Source organism: Pavona decussata, unplaced genomic scaffold (assembly GCF_977016875.1).
Source record: "Pavona decussata unplaced genomic scaffold, jaPavDecu1.1 SCAFFOLD_62, whole genome shotgun sequence".
NCBI lineage: Eukaryota > Metazoa > Cnidaria > Anthozoa > Scleractinia > Agariciidae > Pavona > Pavona decussata.
In genome coordinates, this window is record NW_028145483.1 from 1,090,861 (window position 1) to 1,115,993 (window position 25,133).

The 25,133-nt window shown below is 40.4% G+C and overlaps 1 protein-coding gene and 2 long non-coding RNA genes across 3 annotated transcripts in view; 1 reads left to right on the plus strand and 2 right to left on the minus strand.

Moving 5' to 3' along the window:
* LOC146478892 (uncharacterized) overlaps positions 1-25,133 on the minus strand; it is a 314,457-nt gene that overhangs the window by 53,216 nt on the left and 236,108 nt on the right. The window lies entirely within an intron of this gene.
* On the minus strand, positions 1,877-17,585 carry LOC146478896 (hemicentin-1-like). Its single transcript, XM_085111626.1, has 4 exons — positions 17,163-17,585; positions 6,980-7,528; positions 4,439-5,224; positions 1,877-2,902 (listed from the first exon to the last, which is right to left on the minus strand). The coding sequence occupies exons 1-4, from the start codon at positions 17,359-17,361 to the stop codon at positions 2,334-2,336; spliced, it is 2,103 nt and encodes a 700-aa protein (XP_084967752.1). The 5' UTR covers positions 17,362-17,585; the 3' UTR covers positions 1,877-2,333.
* Positions 21,814-24,076, plus strand: LOC146478897 (uncharacterized). The gene is made up of 2 exons (XR_014865062.1): positions 21,814-21,988; positions 23,197-24,076. It is a non-coding gene; the product is annotated as an uncharacterized LOC146478897 (long non-coding RNA).

Below are 25,133 nucleotides of genomic sequence, written 5' to 3' on the forward strand. Positions count from 1 at the left end.
TCACTTATCTAGCGCATGTTTTCCGTTTTGTATTTCCGTCTACTGTTTACGTCCCTAAAATTTAAAATTTCGTGCATGGAACTCAGCCACCAGCTGTCTGGGCAGTAATTCTTATGTGGACCGGAATTTAATATTTTAGTGGGAAATAACAATCTAAAACCTATCTAGAAAATTAACCAATCTGTGAAAACATTTCACTACAGTCTAAGTACTTGGAAGTAATGCGCTCTTAATAGTGGGCTCCTGACTAATCTCAATTTTCTCTCTTGTTGGCCCAGGAGTTACCCGGGAGTACCCTCATGAGAAGCCCTATGATAAAAAAGTTATCCCTGAGATTAAAGGGGCACTGCCACGGAGATTTCTCTGTGTTTTGCTCGAAACTGCTCAAATATTTGACAAGGTACCTTTTCTCTAACATCAAGTTGCTCTTAGAGGAACGCAAGAATAAAATATTTAGTTGTTTATTCTGTTTAGCGATTTCTCCAAACAAGCTGCTGAACTTGAAAAAGTTGGTCATTTTTTTCAAGTTTTAATCCATTTAAATCTTGACCATCCGCGGCCAAAGATAACTAACACTAGTTGCTGTGTAGTAGTAGGGTTACTGTTAGCAAAACTGAACCATTATTTTAACGATTCCGTCGATTCAAATGTCTTTTTGGCCATTAAAAGTAACATCACAAATAGGTGACACTACTCCTTTGAAGACGATGGTCAACAACAGTCAAATTTTTAGTCAAATTCACAAACTTGGGCCATAGACAAGGTCGTTTTGTTGTGATGTTAGTTTATCCACCAGACAAGCGTCTTTTTTTGTTTTGTTTTGTTGCTGTTGCTTTTCTTTTTTTCAGTCACAAGAGTACATGTTCTCTTGTCGCGCACGTTTTTCCCGCCGCGCGCTTACTTTTTCGAAACCCACATTTTTACCCGTTACGGGAGTTCTTTACCCTGGTCATGGTCACGTACGTCTCTCCTCCTGCAAAGCGCATACGTTTTCTCCGATCCCGCTTTTTTTCTGTCACGTGTGTACCTTCTTGTCATAATTACAGTAAACAGTATTTCAATCACAGTGCGCTCCCTTATCCCGCCACACGCGAACATCAGGGAGCTTAACCAACGACCGGAAGGCGACGGCAACGACAACGCCACAAAACACAGTTTTGATGAGCAAAAATAATCGCTCTGCGCGTTCGTTTTACATTTTGGTACATTTCTTTGTCATCCTCTGCAAAACAACAACTTGAAATGACTACATTTCAAGGTTTTGTGGAGAACGAGAACGCACGACGGTAATTTTTTCATTTTCTTCCTTAACTTGTACGCCGCTCCTATCAATTTGGTGCCTGGATTAAGTCCGCCTTTTTTGTAAAAGTTGAGCGAGTTGAAATAATCGCGAAGTAGCACAAATGAAATAAAGATATATTTTCAGGTGACGTTTTCGTTGCCGTTGCTGTCGTCGTTGCTTAAGCTCCCTAATAGTTTTGATGAGAAAAACGGCCGCACTGCATATGCGTTATAGATTTTGCTTCATATCATTATCGGTGATCCTCTGCCACTAACAACGTGAAATGACCAATTTTAAGGTTTTGTGGAGAACGTGAGTAAACGACGGTGAATTTTCAATTCTCTTTCTTAACTTGAGCGCCACCCCTACCAATTTAGTTTCAAGGAAGTCTACCCTCTTTGTACAGGTTGAGCGAGTTTGAATAATCGGGAAGTAGCTTAAACAACATTAATTTTTATTGCATTTTTCTGAAACACGTTCTGAAAGCAAGGTTCCAGTCGTGCTGTCGTTGTCGCTGCTTAAAGTCCTCTAGTATTTCACTCATATGCACTCTTCTCTTTCCTGATCAATCCCATCATTTTCTCGTCCTACCGAATGGAAAAATAAAAATGACTACAATATTTTTTAATGATTTATTTGAAATCTAAAATCAGAAAACAAAAATCACAATAACAACAGAAAGCGCAGCCCCTTAGCATTAACCTTACTACATTTCTTAAAAAATAAATTTACGCTCTGGTCTCCAAGTAAGATCAAACAATGCGACACAGATTTTCTAGTATAAATATATACCACTGATGGTTGATGTATTACGCAAAAATACCTGGTTACAATGTTGCCCTACTCATCAAACTAAAAAGTACAAATCAGTTCCCATTCTAGACTCTTTGTTCTAAGAATGTCAATTTTCTTATTTTGTTTTACCTATCACCAAAAGCAAAGCAGATACGATTTTAAAACAGAAATCAAACTGTTCAAATCTAAATCAACGGTTCAAAGGCGCCGGTGTAAATACACTTCACGGCTATAGCACAAATGGACACCATGCAAGTTAAACAATCATTAGCCTCACGACATGACCAACAGTCTTCTTCGACGTTCGGCCCGTGATGGTCGCTAGCACTTCTGCTCCTTTCCCTCGCACAGCCGAGCTTGGTGCTTTGAAGGTGACGGAGATGTAACTTCTGCGTCCTTGGCGAACAGTAAAAGAGGAGCGGCGAAGTTGGTGGACCAATTTCAGACGATCTGTGATCTTGATGTCAAAAATTTCTGTTGGCCCATTGTTGTGGACTACAAACAACACATAACCACTCCCTCTAGCTGGTATGGTGAACTCATTTCTGGCGTAAAGGACCCTGATCAGAGCGTGGCTTGGGTGCACTATATTCCTTGAGTAGCGTTCAAAAATGTATCCTTTCTTTGTCGTTCCGCTTAGCTTCAACCTAAAGGGCACTGAGGGAGGATCAAACGAGGCTGAAAAGTGGGCATCACCTGTCCTGCCGGGAATAACGGGTGCTGTTCTAAGACGTCTTCCATTCTGGCTCATCAAATCAAGACTGAGTGAAGTTTTGTTGATCCTCTCTGCTCCAGCTACAGTTATGATGACCAAAGCTTTCTGGCCTTTGTAAATACAAAGAACAAAGGAAATAAATTACAGATGAGTCCACGGATTTCAGATTTGAAACGCATCAGGTACCATCGATCAATAGTGAAAATTGAAGTGCTTCAGATCAGCATGCGCATTATATGTCTGATGTGAAGAAAGATGATTCGCATGAAAGCACCTTCCCTTAACCCTATCTAGGCCGGGCTTTTTTGCGTGTTTTCGGACCTAGGTGGCGGATTCCCCTTCCCACCCACCCCCACCCTCCCCACCCCGGCATGACAATGAGGCTTGGAGGATAGATAGTACGTGCAACAATGTCTCCTTTGACGCCCACAATTGGACGTGGTATTAACGTTATCATTGCCAAATGGCAGCCATCTTAGATCCGTCATCCTGGATTTCCAAAAAAATTCAGGAAAGTGCCAAAATTAAGCGAAAAGTAATCAAAACCAATAAAAAAACATTGATATGAGCAGAAACGTTGCAGCAAGAAAAGTAATTTTTCTTCACTTAAGAAGGGATTCTCTATTTTCTGAAGAAACTGCCTGCCAAAACTTTGTTTCCATGGTAACATCAACGTCAATCAACAGCAACCGACCACATCAAATGTTTCCCTGTAAAAGTCCTAAAGTTTCAGCCGGAGTTTGCTCAAATTTAAAAAGTTCAAAGTCGCGCAGGCAGAATCCCCCCCCCCCCCCCCCGGTCTGCCAGAGTTAAAGAACTAAGAAATAATAATTCTGGGATAATGCAAGGGTCACCTGTACAAGCAGTAGCAGAGTGAAGCCGGATCTTTGTGAAGATCAGGGTCAGCAATGTTAAATAGAACCTAACACCAAATGCAAGGCTGATCGGACAGCTAAAAAGTTAAGGGTAATTTTATTGCCCAATATTTTGGTTAGACAATGCTAACGTTCTTCATAGGCTGCAAAAAGCTAATCAAAAGTTAGAAATAACGGCTACGATATTTAAAATGATACTAATGGGAAGTTGAGATACGATTGGTTGATAAACATAGAAGGCAGAAGCGTGCACAGAAGCTATTATAAAAAGTAGAGATATAGACAGATTAAGTTTCATCGTGTCTTTTCATCCCACAGGGTTCAAGGGTCTTGCCCTTGGAAGTTAAAAAGGCTTCTCTAGCTTTCCGAATTCCGTTTCTAGCTCTGTTAGAGTTGATGTGTTCTAGGGGAATGAGTTCTATGTTGTTGATTGAATGGTCCGGAAGAGTGAAGTGATCTGACGGAACTGAGAAACGTCTTAACGAAAAATTCTGCTCTTACATCCACAATAAAAGAAATAAATAAAATATTTGCCTGTAAAAAGAATTTCTCATGCTCGAGATCATTATAGTCCCCTAGTACTGGGTCTTGGACAAGAGACGATCACGGAAATTATGCGGACACCCTCCGCTCTCTCCTAAGTTGTGCGGAGGTCATGTGCCCAAGCAAGCGATGTGCTTGCCATTCGCCTTGATTGATTGCGGTGAAAAAGGTAGATCATGAGTTGCCAGGAGAACATGTATGTGCAGAGTCAGAAGATTACTTACTTACCAAGAAGAGGGTGTGATATAGGTATTGGTTTCTTGTTTCTTCCACGGGTTGGAATCATCACAAAGAAGTGCTCAAAATCGACATTTGTTTTGCTTGACCCCTTGACTTGGTAGGTGTGTTTTCCAGCTCTTGATACCGTTAGCTTCCAAGCTCCTGGCAGTGGACTATTTATCTCATAAATCGCGCCTTTGGACAGATAAATCTTGCCTGAATTAATAGCACGCCCTCTGGGATTCTTGAGAGTGATACTCGGGCCCAAGCGTTCTGTTGTCACTGAAACAATTAGCTTTTCTGTGGAATCATCAACAGGAATGCTGTAGGAGGATGCGCTCACACTTCGCTTCCTTTTACCACTGGGGGTTCTGTTTTTTCCTGTTGCTATGCTTGTTGCTCCTGCAAGAGCGCCAGCAGTGAAGTTTGCGAGCTTCTTCAGCTCACTATTGCTAGGAAGGTTGAACATTTGACCAGAAGTTTCCCTGGCCAGCCTTTCAAATGGCTCATATGAGGAGCGGTGGCAAAGACCAGTTGCGAAAAAATTTATAGTAATTCCAATGTCGCCAGCAATACTAATTAAGTCAGTTAACCTTTGGGCTGTATAATCTTTTGCCGTAGCGTCAGTGAAAACATACAGTGGCGAACCAAAAGAAGGACCCGCGTCTATGGCCTTTCTTATTCCTTCGAATGTGAGCTCTGGGCAGTCTCCACCTAAATGCGCCTTAAGTCCTCTGATGGCACTCACAAACTCTTTCCCTTTGCCAAATCCTTGATAAGTGACTGGTCCAGTTCCTTTGAAGATACAATTAAGGAGTCAGAGAACATGCTAAGCTTATTTGTAAGTACATGTAGATGATAATGATAATGGGCTCCTATTATTCGATTAAGAATTTATTCACACCCAGGTAATAACCTAGTTCTTAAAGGAAAGGACGCAAAAAAATAAAATAAAATAATAATAATAATAATAATAATAATAATAATAATAATAATAATAATAATAATAATAATAATAATAATTGAAGCCAATTGAAGTCATTTCGTCGAGATATCACTCAAAATGGCTTCAAGCAGGTCTGAGAAACGTGCAAATAACAATGAACACCGCAATGAACAGGGTAAGTTTACTTTGTGCGTAAACCTCAGAGACAAAGGATAGACTAACGATGAAACAAGCTTCAAATAGATCCTGGATTAATAAATGGAAAAAAGAAACTGTGGTATTTCATAACAAACAATACATAAATAAATTAAATCTTTGAAAAAAATCGTACAAGCAAGTGAATAAATGTTCTCCTGGTTCTGCGTAAGCCGTTGTTTTCAAATTAATTTTTTTTTCTGTGATAAAAGTTAAAGCTTAAAAGTCACGACGTTTCAAACTCTCGGAGGTCATTTTCAAGTGCGAGTAAAATATAAAACTTAGAATACATATATTACAAACAGTTAAAATCGATAAGAGTGTCATGAACGCTACAATGTGATATCCAACATATCAATGATAAGTATTTATAAAGTTAAAAAAGGACATAAAACAATGAAACAATGAGAACTGATTTAAATATGTAATTTCTCGCAGATGGAATCATACTGTTTGTTTAGTGTTAGTTTCAGTTCTTTGATGAAAAGCATTTCGAAAATAAGACAGTCAAGTTTGTTCTGAAACTTTCTTAAAATTTTAAAACTTCGCGCAATGTCATTTGGGGCCATATAATTGTGCTGCTCCGTCAGGTGATTTCCGATTGCCGATCCCTTATTATCACACTTAAATTTTACATACACTTTTAAGTTCTTTAAAAAGACTTTCAGTGAATAATACTCACACATCTTACTCTCTACCTTTATATGTTATTGTTTTAAGTATTTGTGTTTGTTCTCTGTCAAGATTGTCACAAAGGGGACCCTTTTGTAAACCACTTTTGTGATGTTGGCCGATCCTCATTAAAGATTACCCTCAAATCAATGCTGAAATAAGAAATGTATGCAAGAAAAACTTGTCAGTAGTTTAGACGATACCGTGTTGCGATGCATTTGCTTGACTATTTTAGCTAAAAGTCAATTTTTAATGAAGAAAAATGGGATGAGATTAGAAAATAAAACCCCAAGGGAAGTAATAAACATGGACCGCAAAACTGAACTCTGAAATTGGCGTGTCAGCACTGCAAAAAAAAAAAAAAAAAATCTTGCAAAGTAGCAACCAGCCAATTTCTGTTAAGAAAATCACATGAATACGGGCCTCTTTGGAGAATTGCTACTTTCTTCGTTCGTTTTTCAACTTTAAGTGAGCGAAACGTTTCACTTCAAGAAGACAAATCCAACGTTTCGTCGCGGCGGATCGGAGTAAAATGAGTTCACTTCAAGATTACCTTGACCATAGTCAGAGATAGGAATATTCTGTCCGCTCCCGGAGCCAATCAGATTCTAGGATTTCCTGCTCGCTTACGAACAGAGAGAAAAAAAGACTACTGTAAGGATAAAGTTACTTGTTGTTAATCCGATTTCCATTCTGGTGAGCTGCGTGTTTTGTACAGATATAGAGTTTACACTAACCAGGATCGTTGAAAGGTGATAGAATGTAATCCACGCGATCATCTCTTGGGTGATTTACAATTGATGTTGCGATATCTTTAGCGGCTTCTATTTCTGCCCCCATGCTGCCAGTGTCATCAATAGCAAACATCAATGTGACTTCTCCGTAGACACTCATGAATGCATCAAAATAAAAATCACCGAGCTCTTTCCTAATGGAATCCATAAAAGTCTTCACAGCACTTTTAGTGGCAGCTCTCCTCTTCCGCCCACTCTTCCTTCCTAGTTGTATTACCGAATACAGGGCCCGACCAAGGGACTGGCGGGCAAACAGATAGTTGCGCTCTACTATGGCCAATTTGATGTTTGCTTTCATCTTTGCCAGACGACGTTTACTGTGACGGATCCGTGTCCCAGTGGCCTGAGCTTCGTACATGGCCCTTTCAATTGTGTCCAGGGCCTCTAAGAACTTGTTTGATGGCGACGCTCGTTTCTTGAATGGATGCGTCACGACAAGTGAAGGTTCCACCTTCGGTTTCACCGTCGAAAAAGAATTTTTATGAGAGCCACCTAGAGAGAACAGAGAGAGAGAGAGAGAGAGAGAGAGAGAGAGAGAGAGAGAGAGAGAGAGAGAGAGAGAGAGAGAGAGAGAGAGAGAGAGAGAGAGAGAGAGAGAGAGAGAGGCAAAATGATGAGTTATTTCTAAGTCCTGTAAGAGATATACTTCACGAATGCTCTATCACGAAGGTAGTACTGTACCTCGAAAAGCAGCATTGTCTCTTCTACAAGTTTATTAAGGCCAGAAAAATACCTTAACACCTTCCTTAGTTAAAACAATCCATCGAAAACAGTCGTTTCTTTATTGCCCGTTCCGAGGTTGCACGGGAGATTGGGTCAAGTTAGGTGTCGCAAAGCGTCACGGGGCTGTTTTGGGGGACGCAGTTTCCAAAATGGCGGACGAAAACACGAAAGTTCAGCTAGTCGAATGCGATATTCCAGGTGCTGAGTTGCCTAAACCAGCAGAATTTTGTATTGTGGCTATATTGAAACGATAGCTGTCCTGCGGAGGTACAAAAGTGTCCGGAAATTTGATCAAAAGGTTAGATTACGAGCCTTGCAATGCGAACTATTTCGAAACTATTGTGACATTTGCAATTGAGGTCAACTCACTTCAAACTGCCGTCGAAAGCTTCACCACCTGGAATATCGCTTTCAACTAGCTGAACTTTCGTGTTTTCGTCCGCCATTTTGGAATCTGCGTCCCCCAAAACAGCCCCATGACGCTTTGCGACACCTAACTTGACGCAATCTCCCGCGTAACCTCGGAATGGGCAATTTGAAAGAACGTTTTATATTTAGCCCATATTTGCAATGTTTGAATCCCTTCTGGACACACTGATCAGGCTTGAATTCAAGCAAGAACAAAAGCTGGTCACGGTCAACATTGCCTAATTAATGTTGTTTACCTTGAACTAAATTTTATTTACAACGAGTAAAAACTTACACAGAAACGAGTACTCAACAAATACGAAATAAAATGTGAAATGTAGAAGCACATGTTCCACTTTATATCTTGAATTATTAAATATTAATACCGATCGTGCGCGTGAATTCCCTTAGGAATTAATAATTAAAGTGCACTTAACAGTAGATCTTTTTATGTGACGAAATAAATCTACTTTCTTTTTAAAGTGTTCCAGCGAAAAAAGTTTTTGATTTGGTTGAATCCTCGACTTTCGGTGCTTCAGCGAAGGTTTGAAAATCGCGCCAATTTTGTTGCGCGGCCGTGTTTTGGCGGGGAATGGATCGAGCTGCTCTGTGACGTCACGCCAGGGACGAAGGATCTTTCGCTTTCCACTCTTTCTACTCATGTTTTGCAATTACATGACCTAATATGCCTTCCCGATGCGTTGTTGGAGGCTGTGGTAACGAACCAATTCTAGAAAAGGGGATAGGTCTCCATTTACTACCATATTATGGTGACGATCGTCCCGTTGCCTTGAAGAGACAGAAACGATAGGTGGATTTTGCAAAACTCAGGCAAGCTAACTGGGAACCGACGGGATATTCTCACATTTGCTCGGCTCATTTTGAGAAGGACTGTTTCAAAAGACAGTTCCACAATTTACCTGACCAAGTAAAACCATCCTGGTCACATTTAATAAAAGATGAGATGGGATTCACTGTCTGGCCAACAATTGATGCCGTTGGAGCCCCAGTCGATGTGCCTCAGTCTGACCGAAGCAATAGGAAGGTGAGAAAATCTTCGATTCTTTGTATATTATCCAATGTTGTCAAACCAATTTCTTCCCTTCATTCGATCCTTTTGTCTTACTTTCGTTTCTATAGGTCTTAAAACACATGCAGTGTTTAGAAAAAGATGTATTGCTGATGCGCATTATATATAAAAAAAAAAAACGTTTTTAAGCTTCAAAACATCAGAGGAAATGTCGCTGCGGGCGAATTTTTCGAAAGCGCTGTAAGACTTCATAACTTTGAAAAATTATTACACGGAATGCCCGCAGGGCATGACGTGTCTAGGTTTCGGTCGGGTATCTTTTTTTTCTTCATCGGTGTCATAAATGTGCACATTAATTTATGCATTAGACTCTGTCCTCCCCTAGTAAGGATATACTGTTCTGATTGTCTTCAACAGAAGCGGCCCAATCAAAATCTATTTTTCAGGCACATATCACGAGAGAGGGGACCCACTCATCACTTCTGTGTGACGTCAAATCATCATTTGATTTATTACGCGGGATGCCCCGAGGGGGCATACCGTGTCTTAAAACGGGTCGATTTCCTTTTTTTTTTTCTTCGTAGTAGCTACAAATCGGTACATTAATTTATTCATTAAACTCTCCCCTCTCCTACTCGGGATGTATTGTTCTGATTGTCTTCAACAAAGGCAGGCCAATCAAAATCCATTCTTGTCGCTTATATCGTGAGGGAGGGGACCCACTCACCCCTACCTGTGTGACGTCAATGCATCATTTGATATATTTATTAATGACGGATTAAATAGTCGCGCCATTTTGTTTTAACATGTTCTGGACTCAAGTGTGCCGTTTTCAAACGGAAATTTCACCATTTTGAAGCGGTAAATCGAAAGAATAACTTCTAAGAAGCACCCGACACGTAAAACGGTGGAAATTGGTGAGTTCCTGGCGAAGGAATCGTGCTTTGTTTGACAGTCTTAGACCACGACGCGAGACTGAAAAGAGGTCATTGAGAAGCTTACGTTATCGTAATGGAATTTCACAAATTTTCCGTAGCCTCCCACGCAGACGTTCTTGGGGGTTCGTCACGCGTTCCTGCCCTAAGAACGTCTGCGTGGGAGGCTAAAATTTCCGGTGATACTCTGAGTCGCGTAACACAAAGGAAACAACGTAACGCGATCGTCGTGACTTAAACTATTCCACTAGCAAGGATAGTCTTATCAATCGGCAAAGCATACAGTTGGAATAAATGAATCAGCCCCAGCATCACGCGTAATGCCAGTGTAGCAGGCATCTTGTTCATTAAAACTAGATTAAATTCTTCCCTCTCCCAGAAGGGATCTATTGTTTTGATTGTCTTGAACAAAAGCGGCCCAATCAAACTCCATTATCTGCGCGTATATCACGAGGGAGGGGACCCACTCATCTCTACTTGTGTGACGTCAAAGCAAATCATCATTTGGAAAAGTTGTTTTCGTTCAATGGCGGCCACATGTCTGAATTTAAGACTCCGGATCTGCCGTTTTCAGAGGGAAAACCAACCTTTTTCAAGCAGTAAATCTAAATAATAACTTCTAGGTAGTACACGACAGTTGAAACGGCGGAAATTGGGAGAGTTCACAGCAAAGAAAATCCGCTTTAAAAAACAGATCGAATGATCAACGCGAAGGATTAGAGCTAGAGGAGGCCAGACCAGTTCAGCGGGGTCATGACGTTATTGCATAGTTATTTCTGGTATGATTCCTAGTAACACAACGATAAGTATCACGCAATATATCTGAATAAAACCATTCAGGCAATTATTTCAATGGCCAAGGGAGGATATTTTTTAAATATCTGCGAAACATACAATGGGGAATAATTGGGGCTACATTAAGCATTCCGTGTAATGCCATTAGAGGGGCATCTTGTTTTGACTTCAATTCGCTTGGCAGAGTAAAATGAAAGCATCCAGCAATTAACTAAATTGCTCTAGTCTTCAGATCAAAACAGTGTTAGAGAGGTAAAATCGGAATTATAACAGAAATCGCCGAGCGCCTTGTTTGTGTCCACGCCTCGCTAAGGCAAAATTAATTCACAACAAACAATTATCACACTCGAAAATTCATATCTCTGCGAATTCGTGTTCTAATGGTTTCAGTTTGGTCTCTTTCGAAAGCTTAAGACATGTACTGGATAGAAAAAGGAACATTCCTGATGCGATGTATAAAAGAAAACTGCTTTAACTTTGTAAATACGAGAAGAAATGTCACAACGGGCGAATTTTTCGAAAGCGCTGAGGGACTTCGTAAGTATTATTTTGACTTCAATTCCTTTCGCCAAGTAAAAAGAAATCACCCAGTAAATAACTTAACTGTTCTAGTATACAGATCAAACAGTCTTAGCGAAGTAGAATCGAAATGATAAAAGAAATCGCATAGCGCGCTTTTTGAGTCCGTCCCTCGCGAACGCAAAATTAATTTACAACAAACAGAACTATTACACTCAAAAATTCATATCTCTGTGAATTCCTGTCCAAATGGTTTCATTTTGGTCTCTTTCGAAAGCTTATCACTTGTAGTGTTTAGAAAAAGAAGTATTGCTGATGAAACAATACAAAGTGTTTAGTATCTGGCTGTCCATTCCTGATCGGCGAGCGGCTCATCCGTATTATAACAGTCATGACAGGTCTTCTTCGAGGTCGCTGTTATCGAATGGGTTTGCACTTGCAGAAGCTTCTTGTCGATAAGCGTCCATTTCGATTTCAGAGATGTAATTCATTTCGGAGTCATCCGAATCGTCTAAATCCTCCTCGATCTCCTCAGACTCTTCGGACTCCTCGGGCTCCTTAGACTCTTCTGATAACCGTAAAGAAGAAGACGAACACATTCTGAAACGGACTATGTGGAGTAAATCGCAAAGAAATAAACCGAAAAAGAGACACCATCCCGTAGTCCCTGGCGTGACGTCATAGCCATCGCTCATCCCAGGCTTCCTAAAACGCGGTGGTGCAACAACACAGTCCAAACTTCAAAAGCGCATGGAAAATCGAGGATTCAACCAATTCAAATTCTTTTTCGCTGGAACAGTTTAGAAACAAAGTAGATTAATTTCGCTGAATAAAAAAATATGCGGTTAGGTGTACTTTAAGTGCTACTAAGATAATCAACACTTCACTTTCTCCCTAGTAAGTTGAAAACCTATTTAAATTGAACATTGTTTATTTGTGAAAAATCAACTATCAACTTAAGCAGCTCAAAGTGTTAAAACAACGTTCTAAATATTTCCTTAGTTATAATGACATCTCTTCAAGTAAAAGTTTTGGCCTTGAGCGCATCTATGTGCTTAAGGCTCGTCGTAAAAAGTCTAGGATTTCGATCGGCATTTCGCCACTTTCAGGCAAACTGCTCTTACGATGCCATCTTTGCCCGGCAAAAATTCCACCACGACAGCTAGCTTCCAAAACATTCGTTGCGTAGAATCGTTCTCTAAAAAGGATGACAACATCCCCCACAGCAATCTCAGCTCCCTTGCGAATTTCTGAACTTTGTGCGTGTCTCTCTCGAAGACTTAGTAATTAGGTTCTCCTCCACTGACTATTAAAATGTTGAAGGAGATGTCGATGATGTTTGGCTCTTTTGACAACGATGCATTCGTAGTGATTATTTCGAAATGTCCTTCATTAGCAGGCTGAGTAATTTTTTGGTCGTTTATGAGGTGCGAAGGAGAAAGATTGTAACTGATCCCATCTTGATCATCCTCCACGTATCGGTCAACGGTCTAGAGTTGATGACTTCCTCTTCTTCAACCATAAGGGTGCTTAACTGATCATGGCTCAACGTTGTTCTACTAATGGTTTTCCTCAAACATCTCTTAACACTCTGTACGAGACGTTCCCAGAAGCCACTTCATCATGGTGCCTTCTCCACAATGAATTTCCAGGTGATGGTGTCGTTGGTCAAATATCGCAGAGCTTCTTTCGATCGCAGAATGTTCTCGAATGTGGCCCGAGTTCGAATCCCGGACTCGGCGTCATATGTGGGTTGAGTTTGTTGTTGGTTCTTGTCTTTGCTCCGAGAGGTTTTTCACCGGGTACTCCGGTTTTCCCCTCTCCTCAAAAACCAACACTTATAAATTCCAATTCGGTCTGGAAAGTGTCCCCAATTAGTGCTCCGTGCTAAACACATTGACACTTAAATAAAGTGATTTATTATTGCTAGCTCTTGATGCTCCTCTGAATGTTTTCGCATTGTCCGTAATTAAGGTTGCTGGGAGTCCTCTTCGACTTGTGAACCTTTGAATTGCTTGTAGAAAAGTGTCTACGGTTAGATTTCGCGTTAGTTGCAAGTGTTACGGCTCTGGTTGTTGCGCACGCAAATAAACAAACGTAGCACTTCTCGTTGTCACTCTCGGAATCTGAACTTGCTCGAATATACAAGGGCCTCGCAAAGTCGATTCCAACATGGGAAAACGGAGGGTCGTCGGAAACACGAATTCTCGGGAGATCTGGCGACGTGTAAGCAGGATAAGTAAGCCCTTCCAATTTCTAATTGCAAATCAGGCAACGTCGCGATACTCGTTTCACTGTTTGTCTGCCCCGGAGAATCCAAAACCGTTCTCGATGAGTGGGGAGCGTGTTGTTGACTGAACTGTGAATCACAGGAATCGAAGCATGTCTCGTTGTTCTTCTTTAATTCCCACGGTTAGAAAGGCCTTTTCTATGTCAGCTGTCAAGCCGACCGAGTTCCATCGAAATTTCGTCAACATGTCAAAGATACGAGGAATAAAGTTAAGGCCGATTTCTGAACAGTCAATCAATGGATAATGTTCCTTTGATGCCTTTGCCGATCCGTCATAAACTGCACGAACTTTAGTGGTTTCACGATCCTTTCTGACCACAGCGTGATGCGAGGAATAATGTACGCGTACTGACCCTTTAGATTACTTTCGACTTCGCGAGCTTCATCTACTCTTTCGATAATTCCAATCTTTTCTTGATCTCGAATAATGGTGTCGTACTCCTTTTTTAAGTTTGCGGTGTAAGAATTTGAGGCGTTTCTCACACATTTGCCGATTGTCGGATGAAGGCAAACAGTCATCTTTCCAAGGAAGTCCGACCTCGTAAATTCGACCATTATAGGAAATATCTGTGAATTCTTACTCACAGTTGATCGGTTTTGGACATTCCATTGCTGCATCCTTGATTCCGATACTCTCGGTGTCCCAAAATTTCGTCGCTTTCTCTTGCCTTGTTTACGAAAAGTGGTTCTCCACTATATAATCAAATTCGAAATGGTGCAATTGCCAGTGTTAAGGCCCTTAACGGGACCAGATAGTAGCCATCCTAAATTGCTGTTAAGTGCTAGCTGTTGGGCCATCTCCAGTCACAGTTTTTCCTGTCACAACGTCCTAGTAAAAGTCGGAGCCTACTAGAACATCGATTGAATCTGGAGATCCGTTCAATTCCTCTGCCAATTCGAGGCCTTCCAAATGAAGAAAGTTAATTTTCACTCTTGAAGGTAGTAGAGAACAAATCGTCGGGAAGGTTAACGTTGAAATGCTGATTGCTTCGTCGCTAGATAAGCGATACGGTTTAAGTTGCAATCGCACCAGGTCGCACTTTTGTGATTTAAAATGATTGCTTCCAAAAGTGTTGAGACTGAGCCTTTCTCAGTTGTTTCTTGCTGAACAGATTTCAACTTTAGCTTCGATCGCAGATTCTCTGTGATATAACTGAGATCGCTGACTTCTGGTGTCGAAGAGAATTCGCACTGATGTGGAAGTTCCGCCTGTTTCGTCGAGTGCTACAGCTTGGCGCTGTTTGTAAAAACACAGGTTTTGGTTGCTTGCTGACATTCGCATTTGTCGCAGTCATCGTACTAGTCGTTTCGCTTTCATTCGCAGTGTTCTCTTCAGTTACAGGAACGTGTACCTTTGTGTGAACTTGATCGCATACGGCTGATGGTGGCGCTTATTACATGTTGACATTTTTCTCGCTCTTACAATAACTGGCCTCGTGACGTCTGCTGTTGTTCGCAAGAATCTTCTTTCGGCTTTCGCAGTCGATTACCTTGTCACAAGAGGCGGAATAATAAGGCCATCGCAAAAGGCACAACGAATTTTAAACTCGAAATTCTTCGACGATAATTACGCACTTGCACTAGGTTGGGCATGAGTCTCGATTTCGCTCCTTCGCTCGGTTCCCGTGCGTCAATTTCAGTCTTCGTGGTGTTGACTGAGGAGTTCGTCGATTTTCGAGACATCATTTGTGGCCTTGTGGGCCATATGGAATCGAACATCGTTAGGAATTAAGCTTGGACAAAATGATGGGAATAAGAAGACTTCCATGTTGCTTGGATGATACTCCCAGCGACGCTAGACCTCTGAGTGAGCACTGATCTTGTCATACACGTAACGAAGCGATCCCAGGCGTCCATCGGTGCAGGTTTGAATTTTAAGAATTTAGTCTATGACGGTGTGCTGACACGATGATCTGCGGTTTTCCGAAGCGTTCCTGAAGCATTTCAACGGCGGCATAGTAGTTAGAGATTGTAAGTTGAAGACCTTGAATAGTCCTTGCCGCTTTTCCTTCGAGGAGAGAGTTCAGTCAAATAATTGAATTTATCGATGGTCGAATTCTGGTCGGTTTGATGAATTGCTGACTTGACTGGAGTCCCAGAACAAGTTCCATTTAGTAACTTCGGCAGAGACAACGTAGGCAACCGCGGCTTGGCAACATTCTGAACATTAGTTGGTGCAGTGTGTTGTTCGGGTTGAACGTAGACTGATGGATGCACATTGTTGACGACTGGCTTCGAGTCTTCGATTTTCTTTTGACATTCGATGTCAACACGGGCCACTATTTCTTCTGACACTTCGATTTCTTCTGAAATGTCTTCCACCTGGCATAACGAAATTATCTCGTTATCGATGTTGCTCGGAGTTTTCAGCTTATTTTCAAGTAGACAGTGGATTACATCGAGACGATTTTTCGCGGATGAATCTTCTTCCAGTAGTAGCAAGTCATTTGCCTCCTTTTCTAGTCTGGAGACAACTCTTCTGTGAGCGCCTCTAATCGCCGCTTGAACCTCTCTAGTTTAGACATCTTGATCGCCATTTACGAGTCGTGCCCCACGTTGGACGCCAACTTTGTGGCAAAATGAATTAAACGTTCGTATATTAAAACTGATTTATTCGCATTCATAAACAGTAATTTGCTAACAGACTCGAAATGCCTCACAAAATCGCATAATCCGGCCTTATCGCATACACGCCTTCTCGCACACTGATAAACACGTGCTGTAACTGTCAATCAAAGTCATGATAAAAGTTCAATCAACAATGTACTGTTTGGATGTACGATCCAACAAAGCAATAGCAAGAAATGTTTCACGACAGGATTCAAGCCGCTGCGCTGACTTGTTCGACATTTTCGAAGTTTCCGTCACCCTCGACGTCAATTTGTTGTTTATCTTGAACAGAAGTTTATTCACCTAATCTTTCAGGGAATGGGAGTATTGTTCGTCCTGTCGGAAACAACTTGGATCATTTAATGGTCTTGATTGGCTGATATGAAGACATGAATTAAAACGGAAAATTCACCTTTTGGACGGTGAAAACTTTCTTCTTAACTTCCTTTTAATCTGAAGGCCAGAATAAGAAGTCTAAAAGCAGTTATCCAACGTCAACGATGGTCCAGAAAGCTCACAGATCAGTTGCGAAAGAAGCTCTGAGGAAATTTAGTATCAGAGAGACGCTAGCAGCATTTTTGGTTCTTGAAAAAGCTTCAAATGCAAAGTTTAAGTTTACGTTTTTACTATTCGAAAATCATAGTTGGGGGTCAGTGAAGTTCATCATTCTACTAAGTACATAGTAAAAAAATTGTTATTTCAGGCATTAAGCAGTAGAAACTATTTATGTTTTGGGTTTTCGATCAGACTGGCACAACTATGAGAGCTAGAAATCAATCAGAATCAAATAGTAAAACTGGTTACCGTTTCCCGTACCTGAAGGGAACAATGCTGCGTTCACAGATGCTAGTGTTGGCGAACCTCCTGAAGAGAAAGGCATCAAAGCGCTCCTGGTATCATCAAGCATGGACGTGTAGAGATTTTGGGTCAAAACAATGTTGGTCAGAGCTGCAACAAGTGCAGCGCAAAAAATTGCCTTGAAGTTGACGTAAAGAAACACGGAATTGGCTCCCATGTTTTCCGGCTCAGTTTAAGAGTCTGGAAGAATACTCAGAGTATACTCTTGCTGACTAGCTTAACTCGGTGCTCTAATGAATGCAAGAAAACTGAACACGTTTTGATAACATATACGGCATTATTGTACACGTTTATTAATACATGCATGCTTCCAATGATATAATTAGGGCTGTACTGAGCTGACGCCGGGTATAAAAAATGGAAGTTGATCGGCACTTTTGAAACGACGCGAAAACAGTTCTGATGCATATTTCTTGAAATAAGTGGTGACGAAATTTCGTCCGTGAATCATTTATGTGTATTTGCGGAAGTAACTTCTACAACTTCCGTCGTTTGGTTTCAGGGATTGGCGAAGGCACAAGAGAAAATTAATTTTACGAGCTCAAGACTGGGTTTTACTTTGGAACCAAGCAGTGCCTCTTCGCCTCACTTAGGTATTTCTTTGGTAAATCTTAACTAAGTAGCCGGATTTCACAGTCTTCTGTTCTTAAATAATTCACAATACACCCATAAATATTGACACATTAAGGCACATTAAGGCCGCAAACATTCTGTCAAATAAGGTTAATTTATTCGAATTTTTTAACCACTTGAGAGTGCAATTTACACCCAATAAGCCGGCTAAGAAGTGACTCGGTTAAAACCGAACTCAATTTCCCCCAACTTACATATGCCGGCAGCTCTTGAAAGTGAAACTATATGAGAAGTTGACGTCGGTTATATGTAAGTTTTACAGTATGGCCAGACTGTTACTGTATTAAAAGGAATACAACAAGAAACGAAACGACTAGTTACATCGTTACAGTACACAAAGTTAGCGAAAGCAGGAAGTAGAATCGGTACCTTGAACATTGAACTAACACATTGACATTGGTGTAAACAAGGAAACTATTCAACTTACTTCAGAGAAAAAGGACGTGCATCTCATTTCCCCTGATAGACAAATCCAAACAATTCTTTATTCCCTTGACTTTTTTACCGTTACTGTAAAGGAAGACAACGGCAATGTTAAAATACGCTTACCTGTGCCAGTGTACAACGCCTTTAATTTAATGATAGAATACAGTTAATTTCTTCAAAGCGAGCTCTTAATGTCTCTAGATAATTGGCCGCCTTTCGCTGGTTGTAACATTCGAAGATCGAGGAAGATAGTAAAACTAAGCTCCTCGCAGGAGAAAACAAAACCATAGTGGGTGAATTGAGAGAGCAGCGACATACAGCGACATTTTGTTTTGGAAACTGAAAGGAAAAATTTAGTCGGCCTCTGCTATCCTAGCCCTTACAAATCTTTTTGCTTATGGAAGCACAGAAGATCGATACTAGTGCACAGGACACATCTACTACAGTATACTACATTAAAAGGCAGTACACATAAATGGTTTGTTTGCTAGGGCTTGATTTGGTATCAGCGATACACGGAATAGTGAGGGTTTAAACGAAAATGTATTCCTTACTTCCGCCTGACTATCAATGATAATGCTTTATATTTGGCCTACTAAAACATGGATCATTTCGAAAAAGAGCGATACTTTTCCTACAGCAAAAGGTTCCAAAATTAGGCGAAATTCGAATTATATTAAAAGAAGCAGCTATCGTCTAAGTTGACAACACAGAACCAATATGTTCTGTTTCAATTCCGTTTCTCTAGTTCACTCTGTTGGCTATACCATCTCGCATACTTAATAAGGGCGGAATGTTGATACAGTGCGAATTAACTGTGGATGGCACTTTCCATTTCGCCGCTACTTGTAAGTACAGACTCCAAGAGCTCTTGCCGATGTACCCTCCGCTACCAAATGGTTATACTACATCCTGTTTTACTCCCTGATTGGAGGATCGCTGTATGTCCCGCGAATATATCCCGGTCAGTTCAATTCTCCCAACAGTCCCAATCTTGCCCGTCATACTCTTTTAATTCTGAGTGTGTAGTGGGTAGAGTTCATTAGTTTTTGTAGACGTACGCCGATAAAAGCGGTTACTCAGAGGAGAGCCGTGAAATGTGGCTGGATAATTTAAACTTTTTTTTTTACGACCGGTCAGTTTTTTTGGGAATAAATTCATGACTGCTGCTATTATCGAGCGAAAAACACTGACTGGGTAAATACTGACCCAATCGCATGGAATAATTATTCGTTGAACTAGATATTAAATAGTTTATTTCACGACCAAACATTCCCATACATCCGTGCCACAGAGCGACTAGTAATACAGCTTTGGACCAAGAACTATCACGGACTCGAACAACTTACCGCGACAGGTAAAATGAATTTAACATGTAGGCTGCTAAATCAACACTTATTTCTTCCAATCCGAAAATAAATTCATGTGCCTCACTGATGTTCATTTCTTCTGTGGATTTATCCTACCCTGTTTTTAACATTCCACATACACACTTGCTTGTATTTATAGTTTTGCTCTGCACACGCGATAATAAACTAGTTCTTCGAGAACATGCATTGGCTAAAACGAACGATTGTAGACTGTTCAGAGGGGGGGGGGGGAATACTTCGCTTCGTGCTTGAGGGGTATCTGAGTGACTTACTGTTAAGTCATTATTACTGTGTGTCAGAGAGTCCAATAAACGAGGCTTGGGCGTGTAGCTTCAATTTCGTGCCTAGCATTAGTCCCTTCGACCTCAAATAATCTGTAAATTAATCTGCCTACTTCTTTCTTTCACATGCAGATAGCACAGATAACTGTAAAAGGAGCTTATCTGGTAACGAGGTTGGGGTTATTAGAGTGTGAAACGACCATAGCTACAACCTACTTTTTTATTGCTCACCAGTTTCGAGATGAAAATTAATTCGTGCCATACCACTTTTGCGTGATATTCTCTTGTTGAATCTGCTCCCAAAGCGCAGGAGTTAAGCTGCATGTCAATTGATGACTTTCCTGTGACCGTTCTGTTTCAATCTGTCAATTATTATGAAAGCTACCAAGCAGTACAGTTTCCTCAAGTCTAGATCTGATGAATGCAAATTAAGCCACTACAAATTTACAAAGAACGGGCTTATTTGAAGATAAGGCCACAGGTAATATAACGTTCAGTACATCAAATCACCAACAGAGCAATCGTCATTGAAGCGAACGAAGAACCCATTTTCCAACTTATTTCTGTTTCGTCTTTAGCTGTTTCCAGGTGATAGAAGATCTGTACAGGACGATATGAGTAGAGATGAACGCTCCATGTTTCAGCCATTAGGAGAGAGGAGATCAAGGTTTCTGAATGGAACCGGGTCTCAGAAATGAGCTTAAGAGAGAAGCTTCTCCGTGATTTACTTGACTGGGTAAGAAGAATTATTTATAATGAGGAATCGTGTCCCGGCTAGCCTTAGTATCAGGCTTTTCCCTTAGGAAGGCCTGATACTCAGGTTATGCGGTTTCGGCTGAATATAAATTTCTGTCGAGTTTTGTTCTCGACTGCTCCAAATTAATCGGACACGTTATCTGTGAGGACCCGGGATGCCGCCCGTTTCACTGCGTTTTTTTCCATTTAGCCAAATTTTGGTTAGACTCATGCGATCAGTTCAAATGCAAAATGGAATGCACGGATCAAACGGAAATTTCCCAGAAAAAAAATAGACGACCTTCAGAGGAACACCACTTTTTCAGTTCCGACCGGTCGATCAGGTCCCAATTGTTTAAAGAGCGGATAACTTTATAGCTACTTTATCCAACGGATAAGTCGCTACCCAGCAGGTAACTGATGTATTGGTTGGAGTACATTTTTTCCCGCTGGATAGCGATTTATCCACTGGATAGCTAGTGTTAACCGCTCTTTGAACAACCTGGGCCTGGACCCAGTTGTTCAAAGAGCGGATAAGTGAACTTTATCCAGCGGATAAAATGTATTAGTTGCAGTAAATGTTATCCGCTGGAGAGCGACTTATCCCAGGGATAGCATCATCCACTATTTGAACAACTGGGGCCAGACAGGAAATTACCGTTCACAAAATTTCTAGTTCCACACTGTTGTCCTCTTACGCCGGCATCATTGCGTCATCGCGTAAGTTTTCATCTATCAATAAGATACGGAAAATGACAGAAATGGCCAAGTGTCTGATGTTTACTAAGCATGGTCACGTGGCCGTTTCGGCCGTTTTTTGGTTGCCGTAAACGCAAGTCTAAATCTCAATAATAACATGGAAAGAGTACGAGCGGAATCGATTAATTCGCTAAATTAATTAAGTAAGTAAACTGTAGCAGAAGCCGCACAATAACAATTAAAGGGTGAATATTGTGTAAATACTAAGCTATGTTGCCAAAGTGGAAAGACTTACATTAATGAGAAAGTTATAATTTTCTCGTCCGCATAACGTCCAGTATAATTAATCGCTAGGAAAATCCAAAATTGTCTGGCGTAGCCGTTTGGGACTTGAAGCTATTCACGCGCATGTCCAAACAAAGAAATAACTTAAGCGTCTGTTTCGCGAGTTTCTTGAAAAACAAAGATTAAATAAACATATTTCTTTTAACATGAAAAGAGAAGGCTTGAGAAAGCAGAACTGGATCAGAGCACAACCGAGAAACGTGGACAGTTAAGATGTACCAGTGGGTATATGGCACAATGGTGTAACAACGGAGACACTTCGACGGATCAAACAGTGCGCAAAAGAGAAGAATGGGTTAGGAAAAAATTATATCTTTCACTTCTCACCCGTTTTAGTTTAAATCGTTAGTTTAAGTGCCCTAACCTATTTTATTATTATTATTATTATTATTGATCAATAATGATTTCTTGAAACATAGAGACTGTAAAGTATAGAAATCAAATCTTCGCATTAATTTATCCACTTTGCCTTGAGAATGGTGTCACGATGACGCCGAAACGTCGGCTATTAACTTTAATTTTCGCTTGCTTATGTTTCAAGAAATTATTATTATTATTATTATTATTATTATTATTATTACTATTCTTGTTTTCTCATCTGAATCTACACATCACCCAAAGAACGTCTTGGGAAAATATTATTTCTGTTTGCAGAAAACGCTCTTTCTTACATTTTTTTTTTTTCAATCCTTTATTTTTTGCGGTCTTCCCTTGCCGCTGACTATGAGGGCCAACGGATGCCATGTGACGTAGATTAAGGAACCAGCGCTTGGGTGTTGCAAACGAAGTGAGAGGAAAATAGTGAGCGTTGGTATCTTGTTGTCGGTCTTCGTAATATATCTGCAATGTCGCTGATTGGCTGAAGAGAGCTTGTCTGACACAGAAAAGAAGCCATTGAACAGCTAAGACAAATTTGAAGCCATTTTTTCCTTAATCTACGTCACAGCTCCGAAAAGAACCGAGAGAAGACTAAGTCAAGTAGAGAGCCAAAATGGCGTTAAGTTTAAATGTTTTCCGGCTACTTTCACTGATCACGTTCTGGGCAAATCGCATTTGTTTTTTCTTTGTGACATGTGTAGATTCAGATGAGAAAGGGTTATCGTTAGGTTATGGGCACTTTTTCTGCACAAAATGAACAAAGGGGAACACGGAACAAAAAAATATGCCCTGAAATAAGCAGTAGACCTCATTGCCTTTCCTATTGTCTTCACCCTAGCATTTCATCGACGGCCTCAATGGTCAGAACCTTCTTGTACAGCACATTACTTTCTTTAGAACAGAAATCATTAAGGATCACACAGTAGTTATGGCCAATGGGTTTTATTTCATTGATCTCACTTTAGGATCTCATCCGCCAACTAAATCTGAAAATTGCCCAATGTTCATCGAGATGAACTGTAATAAAAGAAAGTAAATCATTCGTCCAAGTTCAGTATTCCGTGCAGAATCTTAAACGGTCAGAAGACCCCTTACCAAGACTCCACCATTTTGTTTGTTTAACAGGCGTTCAAAGAACCTGGACATGCGCAAATGGACGAAATCAACATTGACAAAGTAAAGGAGTACGACATGGAATTTGAGAAAGCATTGAAAAGGTTCGAAATGAAGGAGCCCAACAACCTTCACAATCAGATGTAAAATTCGATGCGAGTGTGCTTCACAAGGACGGGAAAAGGATTGAAACAACAGAGAGCAGCATGCGCCGATTGTTTAACGACTTCGTCAAGTCTCGCTCTTTCTTTGCGTTTCATGATACTGCAGAATCCTGCTTTTTTGAATGATGGTACTTTCTGAATCTTTTTCATGCTACAGTAAAAACCCGCGTATAAGAACCTGGATTTTTGAATTTAGCCTAAAAAGGTTCTTATATAAATGGTGCTTAAAGCAAATTTAGGCTACCAAAGTTCTTAAAATAGGTTCTTATATTTTCATATGAATTTCGTTTAAATATATTTTAAACATCATCTCATAATACAATATAAAATCATTTATACCATAATGCCTAAAGGCAGTACAGTACAGGTATGTCCTTAACAAAACATATGCTCAAACAACTCATAGTCAGTCGCTCTGAAATGCCATTTCAAAGTTGATAACAAGAAAATCTTGGGACAAATACAGTACATTCATAACCAGTTCCAAGCAATAAACCTACAGTATTGCCTTTTCTTGGAGTTCTCAGCAACTCCACTGATAAGAACCTAACTTAAAATTTCAGCCTTAATAGGTTCTTATGTGGAGGGGCAGGTTCTTAAAACCCAGGTTCTTATACGCGTGTTTTTACTGTATTTTAAATATTGTTTTTTGCATATTTGTTGCTGTTTCGAACAGTCAATGCAAGTGATTGGCTGTTAAAACTGGATAGAATTTGGCCTTGTTAAACGCGTTTAACTGTCAAAGGGGAAGTATCATGGGGTTTACTGGTATTTTTTGTTAAAAATGATGAAATAAGACCTTCAACCAGCTGCCAAATAATTCTAGAATGACGAGAGGAAAGAAATCAACTCAATTCTTAAAAGGAACAACTCGTGATCTGTTCTAGCACATTTTGGAAACAAAAATGCGAGAACTTGAAAAACATTAGCCTAACATTTTTCAAGTTGCAATCCATACCGGCCTACTCTGTCTCTGGCCAGAGGCACTAATCGACATTTTTTTTTTGCACTAGGGTGATAAGTTATAACATACTTGACAATTATTTCTTTGTTTCTGCTGACAGACAAACATTTTTGGGTTTTGAAATGACAGCAAATTTGCATGATATAGAATCGTACCTAGAGTTGACGAGAGTTTAAAACGTTTCAAGAGATCGTATGAATGGGGGTTCCCCAACGGGAGGCCGGATAGTCAGTCTGAATAGGCTATTCCCGACTGCTTTGAACCTCGCCTTAGTTACTAAGCAAGGCAAGTTTTCACTCATTTGTAAACAAAACTAATTTTCATATGAAGATAGTGAAGGTAGTCCGTTTCATAAGCCTTAATATTGGCTTCCTCAGGCTACCTTGCCTCGTTAATGTTAATACCGTATTTGTGTGTGTGTATAATTTATATGTGCGGCTAATCAATTAACTGAAACTGAAACTATAAAGAGCTTTTCACTTAGCCTTGCTTTCGTAATAAGACTCAAAACAACTCCATCCCATCTTATTTATAACCAGAGTAAAAACAGCCTATGAGAGTTGCCGAGGGTGTAAGGGCTTCGTAAGAAAAGAGTCTGAGCCTTGAAGAGTGTAAGACACTCAAAGTCTTCCAAACCATTCATAAGCTTTGACATACAAGAGCTTCAGGCTTCGCGTAATTCTCATGCAGACCAAAATTTAAACTTTCGCATAGTAATCGGCCTTGGCATAGCTATTATGCGGACCTAAAATTTAAAATTTAGTCCGTCGAACTCAGTAACCAGCTGTCCCAGCAGTCATTCTTATGCGGACCCGAAATTC